This window comes from Anolis sagrei, chromosome 1 (assembly GCF_037176765.1).
Source record: "Anolis sagrei isolate rAnoSag1 chromosome 1, rAnoSag1.mat, whole genome shotgun sequence".
Lineage (NCBI taxonomy): Eukaryota > Metazoa > Chordata > Lepidosauria > Squamata > Dactyloidae > Anolis > Anolis sagrei.
This window is the reverse complement of record NC_090021.1, coordinates 200961303-200973478: the sequence shown is the minus strand read 5'-3', so window position 1 is coordinate 200973478 and position 12176 is coordinate 200961303. Positions and strand designations below refer to the sequence as shown.

General features: G+C 38.3%; 1 protein-coding gene across 6 annotated transcripts in view; it reads left to right on the top strand.

Moving 5' to 3' along the window:
- The window catches only part of TANC1 (tetratricopeptide repeat, ankyrin repeat and coiled-coil containing 1), a 184389-nt gene that overhangs the window by 160743 nt on the left and 11470 nt on the right, over positions 1-12176 (top strand). For all 6 annotated transcript variants that reach the window (XM_067472251.1, XM_060777384.2, XM_067472243.1 and 3 more), the window contains 7 exons: positions 1899-2007; positions 4110-4232; positions 5632-5868; positions 6415-6600; positions 8653-8731; positions 10751-10884; positions 11824-11947. In XM_067472251.1, the coding sequence (XP_067328352.1) occupies positions 1899-2007; positions 4110-4232; positions 5632-5868; positions 6415-6600; positions 8653-8731; positions 10751-10884; positions 11824-11947 (992 nt within the window). The remainder of the gene's footprint in view (positions 1-1898; positions 2008-4109; positions 4233-5631; positions 5869-6414; positions 6601-8652; positions 8732-10750; positions 10885-11823; positions 11948-12176) is intronic.

The following is a 12176-nucleotide window of genomic DNA, read 5'->3' as shown; positions in this document are numbered from 1 at the left end:
TAATTATGCCAGAACAAAAGTATGAATTATCTATCCAACACAAAGGTTGCATACATCGTTCTTCCTCTTTTTTGACAGCAAAGCCTTTCAGGTAGAAAGAGCTTTTGGACACTGCCAAAGAGAGTAGGAGTTGTGGGACTCTTTGTTCAGTGCCTTGTATCTCTGATTCTGCCTCACTAATTTGTGATGCCTGTAAATAGATTCAAGAGTGGGCCTGCAATGGGATTATTGATGTCAGCGTTGACATTCATATAAATTGAAAAGAGGTTTGCCTTTCTGCAGCATGACACTCTAAAATTAGAACCCATTCAAAATCTAATGAAAAGAGATCAATATGTTGCTTGCTGAAAAAGATGCTCTTCATTGTACTTTACTCAGTAGAAATCTCAGCTGTATAGTAGGATCGGATCTTTGTTGTCAGCTGCGCCTTCTCAAAAAAAGGATGACCAGTGTACGGGGAAATATGGGGCCTTGTTCTGGACAAGGCCACCAGTGGAAGCCCATTTATCTAGTGAACAATTGGGTTGATTTGATGCACCCAGCTGGCCTTCTGATTTATTTTTAGTCCAATTAATGCCACCCACAACAAGGAGCTTTTGAGACACAGGCAAGGTTCAAAAGCAATTTAAGATATAGGTTGGAAGGGTGATAATGTTTCAGAGAAAAACCATGAACTTTGTTCCTTGTGTGAAAGTTCTATCAAGTTTCTAAATTAGCTCTCTTCAGGGAAGCGTCATGCATTTAGTCCACACAGGTATTGCTTCTGTGTACACCTTTTTGAGCTTTACAATAGTTGGGCTCTAATGTTTCTTCAGTATTCTTTAGTGTACATAGTTTCTGTTAAAGATAGTATTATGTGCTGGGTTTTTAAAATGGCATTTAATACATGGATAGAAAATGGATGCAGAAAAGATACATAGATGTAGAAACAAAGCCAACCTTTTCTGCACATCCAGCTTGTATATTACTATTGCATGACATGTTGTATTCCGGTGTCGCTTTCACAAATGACCAAAAAAAGAAGGAAGAAGGGGATGGGTAGAAAAAGAGAGGGAAGAAAGGGAAAACTGCACTTAAAAACAAAAGGGCTTGCTATATATTTGCTGACTCTATAAGAAGAATAGACTGGATTCTATGTTGACTACTTAGTGACTTTGTCAAACCTACTTTGCCATGCATCAGAGAGAAACAATGGACCATTTTGCTAGCAACCGAGCATAGGATGATGACATTTCCACCATTCCCATTAGCAAGTGAGGCTGTGACAGTTAGGAGCAAGACCCCTTTTTGCAAATCTTTGTCACAGCCTCGTTCAGCCCTGGTAGGTGGGGGGAGACATTGTCCATCGGTGCCTCGATTGCCAGCAGAACAGACATTCTCCTGGTGCAGCTGATGCCCATAAAGTAATTCAGGGACATGATCATGGCTCCTGGGGGAGCACGAATACAATAATACCAATCCATGCATAATGCCAATTTACACATTTGTTAAGTGTGATACTGAATTCCAGCCAAAATAAGGAAGTGTTAATGTGGTTTTGCAAAAAGTTATAGTTTTACAGTACAACCTCAGCAGCATTTTAATGAAGTCCAGATATGCTATGGGATGACCTTGGCAGACATAATCAGACCTGAGTTTTCCTCTCTCATGACTTAATTAAATTGTATATGAACAGCATTTGCTTTGCCACAGAACGGATCAGTGTAGCTGAGAAGGAGACCAATGTATCTTTAAATATTTTTATCTCTCTAAGTATAAACATATCTTGATGTTTAGAGTTTGGTCAAGGGAAGGAGTATGTGGTTTATCCCTTGAGCTTGTCATAGGATAAATGAATTACATGAGTTGTGACCTTGTTTAAAACGATCTCTATCCGGTCTTTCTGCTTCTACAATTAGGAATGGCCATGCTCTTTTGGCATTCATGTTCTCCAGGCAGGAAGGGAAGCTTAACCGTCAGCAGACAATGGAACTTGGGCATCATATTCTCAAAGCACACATTTTCAAGGTAAAATGTCTATTTATTTTATTTTTTACTGCGTTTCCTTGATTGCTTTTTTCTTTTATCTTTGTGTTTTGCTTTCTTGAGCTTTTGCCATAATATTACTATATTCTTCCCCCCTCAACATTCTCTGGAAATCATATTTTTTAAAAAATATAGAAAATTTCAGGTTATTCAAAGAGTTCCTATGTTTTATATCTGCAAAAGGATTTGTTTATTTAACATCTTAATGCTCACATTTTTAAGTGTGCTTATTAGTTGCAGATGCATATGCTCTCTGAGCAGTTATAACTTCTTGATTTTTTTTTTAGTTTTGGAGAACATTGTCATCAAATTACTAGTGCAACACTCTTCATCTTTAGAGGGGGAAATCTTGTTAATTTTATAGTTTATTAATAGTTTTACAATACATATATTATTTACATCTATTCTTATAGCCATAAATATCTCAGAAATAAAAGCAATTTAAAATAATCTAAAATAGAATCAAATAATTTAAATAGCATACATTATATAAAATAATCTAAGTTTAAAAATTAATTTATAGGCTTATATCTGTATGAGTTTGAAGTCAGAACCTTAGCCCTCCCTGCCCCCATTTCCTTCAGAAAAATACTGGTTTCACATAGCATCAGTCAGTCCTTCAAGAGGAGACATTTGGTAACGAGAGCACCACAATAGAAATGGCTTTGTCCATGCCTTCAGAAGAGGGACCGCCCGCCCCCCCTGCAGATCTTAACATTGTGCTCCCTTTTAGCATAGTAGCAAACTCATACGTATTAATGTTTTGAGCCATTTAGGACTTAAAATGCCCTCACCAGTTCCATGAATTTAGACCAGGCATGCATTGTCAACCAATGAAGTCCCTTTAAAATAGGCGCCATGCGTGTTCCTGTCAGGATCTAGCTGCTGGATATTGTTTTAGCCTCATCTTCAAGGATAGCCCCATAGATTACAGTAGTCTAATCCAGAAGTTGCTAGTGCATGGACTACTGCAGCCAGGTTTTTGCTATCCAGAATAAGGCAATAGCTGTCAGACTAGTTGAAGCTGTCCCCAGGGACTTTGATCCATGAAGTTCATCTGGCTGGATATGATAGAGATAGATCCAGGGATAGTCCTAAGACAGTGGTTCTCAACCTGTGGGTCCCCAGGTGTTTTGGCTATCTACTCCCAGAAATCCCAATAGCTGGTAATTTCAGGGAGTCGCAGGCCAAAACACCTGGGGACCCACAGGTTGAGAACCACTTTCCTAAGATGTGTGCCCAGTTCTTCAGCAGAGGTTAATCTCCCTCCAGAACAAGTTGCCTGCTGTGTTCCCAGACTTTGAAAGCTCCTGGAGTCTACATTTTATCAGGATATAGTTTCAGTTTATTGGCCATCTTCCTGCTTATTACAGTATGCAGGCACTGATCTAGCACATGCACATCCCCAGTTGACTAGTGACAAAGGGAATTGTTGTTGCTTGTCATTAGCATATGGGTGACACCAAACTCTCAAAACAGCAGCATCATATAAATATTGACCAGTATGGAAAATTAGAGGAGATCCAATAAACATGGGGATTAAAAGTAGTGTCCCAGTTCCACACTGTAAGGAGGAGCAGAACCATGGCAACCCAGTTCTTAATACCATCTCATACATGGGATATATTCTTATCAAGTAGGATACCATGGTAAGTGACATCAAAAGCCACCAAGAAATCTGGGATGCGTACTCCCTGTCTTTCATCTGGATGTCATTGGTAAACAGTACAGCTAAGGTTCCACTTCAAACCAGTCTAAAATGGGTTTAGATAATGTGTTTCCTGTAAGAAGCTGCCCAGGCATTACATAGTGAACATCTTGCCTAAAAGAAGGATATTGATAATGAGGCTGTAGTCCTCTTAAAACGTTGGACCTTAGGAAGTCCTTTTAAGGAACCGATCCACTATAACTTCTCTCAAAGTAGCAGACACCTATATGTTACCAAAACACAGCAATTGACATTTATCACAAAATAAATGACTAGATGGCCTTTTGGACACCATCCCAGATAGTGTGATCCAAGATACCTTTTCTTCAATGTACCTAGCAAATGTATCACAGCAGACATCTGTTTTTTCTTCTAGGGACTCAGTAAAAAGACTGGAATTTCTTCCAGCCATCTTCAAGCCTTGTGGATTGGATATAGTACAGATAGTTTGTCAGCAGCTCTTGCATCTTTACGAAATCTCTATACTCCAAATGTAAAGGTAAGAAAGCAATGCATCCTCTATATTTCAAATTTCTGTAGTTAGAATCTTGAAATTTTAATGCTGAGTATGAAATTCAGCGTATCTTCTGTAAAGAAAGTTAATATTCCCTAATTTGAAAACAAAGCAAATTGGTTCTGCATTTCCATAGAACATGCACATAACTCTTATCCTACAAAACGTACATCATCGACCCTTAGATCATTCTGCCTGCTGGTGTCACTGCTCTTTCACCGTTTGCCCCGCTTGAACACCCTTGGTTTGAAAACATTAACCACCCTGCCCTCTTTTCAATCATCCTGACAGATATCTGGGGCTGGGGTTTCCATAGTGAAGGGTAGGAACAAGATTTGGAAAGTTGCTTCCCAAAACAGTAGCTGGCGAACGAAAGGAAGGAAGGAAGGAAGGAAGACATTTCGTCACAGTCCATTTCCTATTTGGGTTTAGAAAACTTCAGATATGTGGCTATACATAAATAATGTGGTGGCAATTACATTCAGGGAAATGTCAATATAATGTACTTAAGACCTGGCTATTGGATATCAGATCTATGTTTGCATCTGGTATTTTCTCACAAGTGATACTTGTTTTTTTGTTTTGTTTTTTTGTTGTTTTTTTGACACCAAGCTAGCTTGCTCTGTTGTGGAGGAAATCTTGTTAGGATGGTGTGCAAGTTGTGCTTTGTCCTTCAATTTCTGTTGATTCTCCAGAATGCTCTGAGCAGTACTACTGTAATGCTCTAGTTCAGTAGTGCACAACCTATGGCCCTCCAGATATTTTGGACTTCAGCTCCCAGAATTCCTGACCATTGAAAAAGCTGGCTAGGGCTTCTGGGAGTTGGAGTCTCAAACATCTGGTGGGTCCCAGGTTGTGCACCACAGTTTTAGATCAAAGTGGCATTGGGATGGGTTATATACTGCATAGGTGTTTCTTTTTTTGGGGGGGAGGGGGTAAATCCAAGAACAAATGTAGTAGATATGCTTTGAACATATGGGAGAAACTTTCTGAGGCTGATGTTTTTCCTTCCCTTTTGTCTTGGGATTTCTTTGCCATATTTTGGATTCTCCCTCCACTGCAGCCCAATAAGACATATCCTACAATATTCAACACCCCCCTCTCCTGCTTTCTGGAGAGGCTTTTCAGAGCTCCAGCAGGGGAAGAAGAGTGATAGTTCAAGTTGCCCTGTGTTTGCACAGCTATTGACTAGAATCCATGCATGTTTTCAAAAAGCAAATGTTATTTGTTATCCAGCCAGTGAATGGAAACGGTTGGAGTATTTTTCACACAAGTCTATGAATTTCAACCATTAATTGAAGTTATATATAATATCTAAAACAAAAGTATTTAAGAAACATCATACCTGCCTCTTTTCAGTCTCTACATTTTTTTTTAATGCTAGGTGAGTCGTCTGCTGATCTTAGGTGGTGCCAATGTAAACTACAGGACAGAAGTTCTCAATAATGCTCCAATATTGTGCGTTCAATCTCATCTTGGCCATGAAGAAGTGGTCCTTCTCTTGCTGGAATTTGGTGCCTCCATGGATGGTGCATCTGAGAATGGGATGACCCCACTTTGCTGTGCAGCAGCTGCAGGCCACATGCAAATAGTGTCACTCCTGTGCAAAAAAGGAGCAAAGGTAAGGGCCACAGCAGGATCTATGAATTTGTATTGGTTTTGGGCTGAGGCAAAGCATAGAGTCTGGCCTATAAAGTTAATGGGTTTAAATGACAAAGCTGACATTGGTCTGCAACATTTATGTAAGAAGGATGCTACCATATACTCTTAAATGTGCTATGTTGTAAAAAAAAAGATGAGCAAAAAGTGGGGGGGGGGACGGGACAAATGTAGCTGAAATGTGGGCAAGAGATTGGTGACATGCATATGCCACCATAGTGTTTAAGAGATGGAATATTAATAATTACTATCAGGCAGTATTTTCTTCTGTATGGGTTTTGATATGATATTATAATATCATGTTTGTATTATTTGCAACAGTGACTGCATTGTCTGTAGCTTTAACAAACTCTTCCTCTGTGCATGAGGCAGGACATGTTGTTTGTTCTGCTCCACAGTCGCACAAGGTAAAGGAATCTTTTAGGTAGCGCCATTTTGCCAGGTTGTCTTTTGATCTGCCCACTAAACCAGACAATCCCTCTTCTGTTCACGTCCTTTTTAAATACAGATTGACCACCTGGATAAAAAGGGACAGTGTGCTTTGGTTCACAGCGCTCTTAGAGGCCATGCTGATATTCTTGAATACCTGTTCAACATGGATTGGATATCTTCTCCCCATCAGCAGAGTTCACTGAGCAAACGGCATGCGCTACAGCAGGCCCTCACAGCGTCTTCAAGCATGGGACACTGCCAGGTAGTCTGTTTGTCCTTCAGTGTTCGAAAGTGTTGCTAACTTGCTATTTCTGCATTCATGTACATGAGACTACACACACACACACACACACAAAGTTGGGCATGAATAAATACCCAGTGTGTTTTCATTCGGCAAAAGTTTTAAAACACTATGATCCATATCACTCATTCTGTGTACACAGGGAAAGGGACATGATTAAAAAGGAGTCACTACACATTTTAGGGTCCCTTTGGAGAAAGGTGATTTCGAGAGCTGCTCCTCCCTCCCCAATATCCCTTATTCACAGCATGTCATGTCCTCCAGAACAGAGATGTGCTTCATATACTGTATTTGTCTTTGCAATCCAATTTCAGGTAGTTATCTGGCCTTTTAAACTAGTTGCTTTGTTATAAACTTGTTTTGTGGTTCCAGGATAGTGAAATTAAAGATAGTCTTTGTTCTTCGTCCTGGGCCCTCAAAGAACTCAAAACAAACCAAAGAGAGGACATACAACGAAAATAATCAGGGAGCACATGTCACCCACAGACCACATGTTGCTCACTCCTTCTCTAAGCCGTGATTTTGTGAGACACGCAAACGATGGCTTGGCTGCAGTCTTCCTCATTAAGTGAGGAGTGCTTCCTCTTGCAGAATAGAATATGGGAACAGTCACCTTTGTGTACCATGAAACAAGCAACGCAGATAATTCACAGTTCCTAATATCTCATTTCCCACATTATAGTTTTTGAGTATCAGTGGAGCAATGGTATTCCTGGCTAAGAGAAAGATCCCAGTATTGTAAGGCGTTGGTGTGTGACGTTCCCAGCCTGCTTGGTAGGGTTTTATGCTCCACATGCTTCAGACAGGATGCTGCTGTAGCCGTTGTAAGCCTGCACTTGAAAGATGAAAAGCTCCAATAGGATTTCTGTCATGACAGTTTTGTTATAGAGATTCATAGCCATAATGGAGTACATGTTTATTTTTATTTGTTTAAATGCATTTGAACTATTTCCATTTGCCTAAGAACGCAAAAGCCATGTTGGTGTAATTTGTTTCTGTGATTAATGTCAGCTCTGTAGTTTAGTCTCTGTAGTTTTATAACTGTATTTGAACAAAAAAAATTATTGAAGTCTGCACTGGATGCTGATTTGGCAACAGATTGACTGCTGTAGAAATTAGAGATATACTTTGATTTAAAATCAACTTCTTTCAATTTTGCTTCTCCTTACAAAATATTTTCATTAATAGAAACAGAGTGCAAGGTTTTGATTTCACATTCCTCAACTTAGTTCATTTTAAAAAAATAATAGTATTGGGATTTTACATTTATTTATTTATTATGTTTATATACCGCCTTTCTCAGCCCGGAGGCAACTCAAGGCGGTTTACAATCTGCATAATTCAATGCCCCGAAACAACATAAAATATAGTTAAAACATTGACATATAATATAAACCATATAAAAGCAATAAAAACAATAAAACACAAGTCCTCAGCGTCTCATTACATTTGCAGGAATTGATATATCTGTTTGCAATAGAAGGTTGCTGGTACATTACTCCATAGCAAAGCTGGCCAAGTGCTCAGTGCACATTGGTGTGTGATGTGCATTGATTCATAAGGCTGATTAGCTCCTGTTGTGCTTTGGTTGTGCATTGGTGTGCATTGTGTACTCGGAGCCCACAGGTTGAGAGCCACTGGTCTATATGCATTAATGGAATGTATGCCAAATTATACATTTATAAAATCACCCTGTGAATACATATTTAATTCTATGCTGCAGTATTTGGTCAGAGTGTATCCTTAGGAGTCGTAATGTTAGCTGGATTAAACCCAGCTTCCACTTTGTCTCCTAAACATTAGGAACTGTCTTGTATCAATAACAAAGCACTATTTCTAGGCTACTTGTTCTATTATAAGTACCCTTTAACATGTATTGAGTCCTTTGGCTGAAATTCACTGTTTACACCACTAATGAAACACCACAGAAAATCCATGACTGTTTGAATGTTTAGATTTTTCTTGTCCAGTTTTTAATCAGTTCACGATTAATATTTTCCTTCTCTTTGTCAGGTTGTTCATTTTCTGATAAGACTCGAAAAGGAGCCTAAAATTGACATCAATGAAACAGATACACTGTGGGGAGAAACGGGTATGTATGTGAAAATAAATGTCTCTTCCAAAACATGGCAGTTAAAGTGCAGTCAAACTGCATCAATTCCACAGTATAGTTGCACCCCAGGACAGCTCGGTTACTTCCAATCAGCGTAGACAGTACTGATCTATGTGAAACATTGATTTGATTTGGCAATAAGCAAGCTTTCTCCTCTTACTAAAATGTGTGGTCTGGAATTCCAGCATTGAAATCCTTCACCGTATTGTGAGAGAAGATATCTATACCACTCCAAAAATGAAGTGCCTGGAATACATACCACATGAGCTGCCAAAACCCTATGATCCAGCTCATTTTACTATATGGTGTTTCCACAGTTTCCAACCAATTGTTTTTTACCCTGTCTTCAAAACTTTCTTCTCTCTCATCCCAACTTCCCGTAACATTCCTGGCAATAGACCCAAGATCTTCCAAAGATTCTTGGTTTTCCTTCAGACCTAATTAGTTGCTCTCATATTTTCCATTTTGCATTAGTTTCTTGTTTAGCTGTTCATTTAATTTTTTATGTCAAGAATGTAGCAAGCTATTGCAGAGTGTCTTGGGCAGATCAGAGATAGGCTTTTCCAGCATAGTCAGCATTCTTCAACAGAACTTTCCAGAGGATCTTGTTTGTTTATGCTCACTGCAAGCTGTTTTTCAGTCTTCCATATTTCCGAATATGGTATATTCCCAGAGTCCAAGATCTATGAGTGATAGTGAGCTGAGAGTTAATGCTGTGTCGTGTTTGTGTAACAGTGACTAGCCTTCATCAAGTTACCAGTGATCACACAATCAAGAATAAAAAGACAACTGTATTCGGATTTATATTTTATTTTTAGTGTGTTTTGTCAGGTTTTTTGTATTTTATCATGTTTTTACTTTATTTTTTATTTTATTTCTTATTTTTATTTCTCACTGTTTTGATTATTAAGTTATGTTGTTTTATACTGATTAATGCAGGGCCCCTCAAACCTTTTAAATAGAGGCCCAGGTCATAATCCTTTAAACTGTTGGTGGTCTGGATTATAATTTGTAAAATACATGAATGAATTCTTTATGCACACTGCACATATTTTATTTGTAGTGCAAAAAACATGTAAAAACAATACAATAATTAAAATGAAGAACAAATTTAACAAATACAAACTTATTAGTATTTCAATGGGAAGTGTGGGACTGCTTTTGGATGATGAGATAGGATTGTTGTTGTTGTTGTTGTTGTTGCTGCTGTTGTTGTGTGCGTTCAAGTCATTTTAGACTTAGGTTGACTCGTATCAAGGGCCAAGTAAATGACCTTGGAGGGCTGTATCCGGCCCCCGGGCCTTAGTTTAAGGACCCCTGGTCTAATGTGTCTTGTCCTGATATAAATCATTTGTATGGTTTTTCTTTTGGCCTTGAATCTTTGCCATATTTGTTGAAAACTGCTCTGAGTCCCTTTGGGGAGATAGGGTGGTCTATAAATAATAATAATAATAATAATAATAATAATAATAATAATAATAAGTATTATTAACTGCCCAATTGTTTGAGTCTAAATCTTCAGTATAATCCTGAAATACATATAGTGTCCCTGAATAATAGTTGCCATCTTCGTTTCTACTTCCTATACATTTACCATTTCTATGCAAAATTTAAAGTATATTTTAATTTTATTCTGAATGAAATTCCTTATTAAAGTGAGTGAGATTTCAGTGGTGTTCTTTAACTACACAGTATTCTTCTTGCATTAAAAAATATGGACATGTGCCATTTTAGTTTCTGAAAATTCGGATCATATTTTTGTGTAAAGAAAATGTCCGCTATTGAACAAACACAATAAATAGTAACACATTAAATCCTATTCTACACTGCCATATAATCCAGATTTTCAAAGCACCTTATCTGTCTACACTGCCATAAAAATCCAGTTCAATGCAGATAATCTGGATTGTATATGGCAGTGTAGGAGGGGCCCTAATGCTTCCCTTTAACTTTTTTCTCTTAAGTCTGTTAAAAATAAAATCTTCTGTTTCTTCTTAGCGTTGACTGCTGCTGCTGGGAGAGGGAAACTGGAAGTCTGTGAACTATTACTCGAACACGGGGCTCAAGTAACAAGAACTAACAGGAGAGGGATACCTCCACTTTTCTGTGCTGTTCGTCAGGGACATTGGCAGGTGGGACAAACCTTGAGGAATCAACTTAATTTTTAAAATAAAGAAAAGTGTTTATAGTATTACATGGAAGCAGGTATTTAAACATTCTGTTTGGGCCTTTCATTATGAAGACAGGGGTCCTCTTTAGATAGAACTGTTCTATTAAGAATCTTTTTTATTTTTCTTTAATTAAAAAAAAAGACTATTTCATACAGTACGATTGCATTGTTGCATGGTCTATTTCCAGACCTATACTCCCCCACCCTCGCCCACATCATCCACCCAGCTTTATACAAATACAGTTCTATCCATTCTTTTACTTTTAGTTATTCAATTTTTTTCCATTACATATAATACTGTGTAACATGATTTTTTTCCCTGGGTTATAAATGATATTTCCTAATTGGTTCTATCGTAGAACCTGGAAAAAGTTTATTAAACTGTTGAAATTGTCAGCCATAGCAGAGCACCAAGATGAACCAACTTGGACACAGGATATTATGTGAGAACACAGAAATGCTGGACCATTCCAACAATCACCATGTCAGACTACACAGAGAAGCCAATGAAATCCACAATTATATTGTGGATTGGATCCCCTTTTTTGTTATAGGCAGGAGCATTTTGTGATCACAGTTCTGCCTATTGCAACAGGGCAGTGATCTTCACCAAATCTCCCTCCCTTTTCAACCTTTAATATAATCTCCCCCTCTGGTCTAGAGATACTCCGGTATGCCAAAACAGATTTTGAAAGGATGAAAAGGCTGAATTCATGACTGTCATTTCTTTCTTGCACCGAGCCTTGGGAGCAATTTGCTCTACTGTTTGTGAAGTCTTCTGCAGACAAAAGTAGTCCTTCCAGCCATGAAAGAAAGATAACGGATCCAAACCACCATCTCTATTTCTTTGGAGTTGTGATTTATGCAATTTTCTGATGGGAATGTGTTCCCTTCTTTTCAGATTGCAAAACTTCTGTTGGAACATGGGGCTGATATAAATTTAAGTGACAAACAAGGGAGGACGCCTCTCATGGTGGCTTCTTGTGAAGGACATCTGGGCACGGTTGAATTTCTCATCTCCAAAGGTAGGAGGAATGGCTCTTCAAGATCTATAAATAATGTTATCCTTGCATTTTAAAGATAAATTAGCTGTCCTGACAGTGTAATAGTTGAAGTGACTCGGGATGTGTTTGATGATTTAATGTTGAACTCTGCAGGCTAAAATTATATTCTAGGAGCATGGACGGGAATAATCAATGCACTTTGAAAGAAAGGATTTTGGCTTAACAGTGAGCATCCCTATTTCTCTCTCAA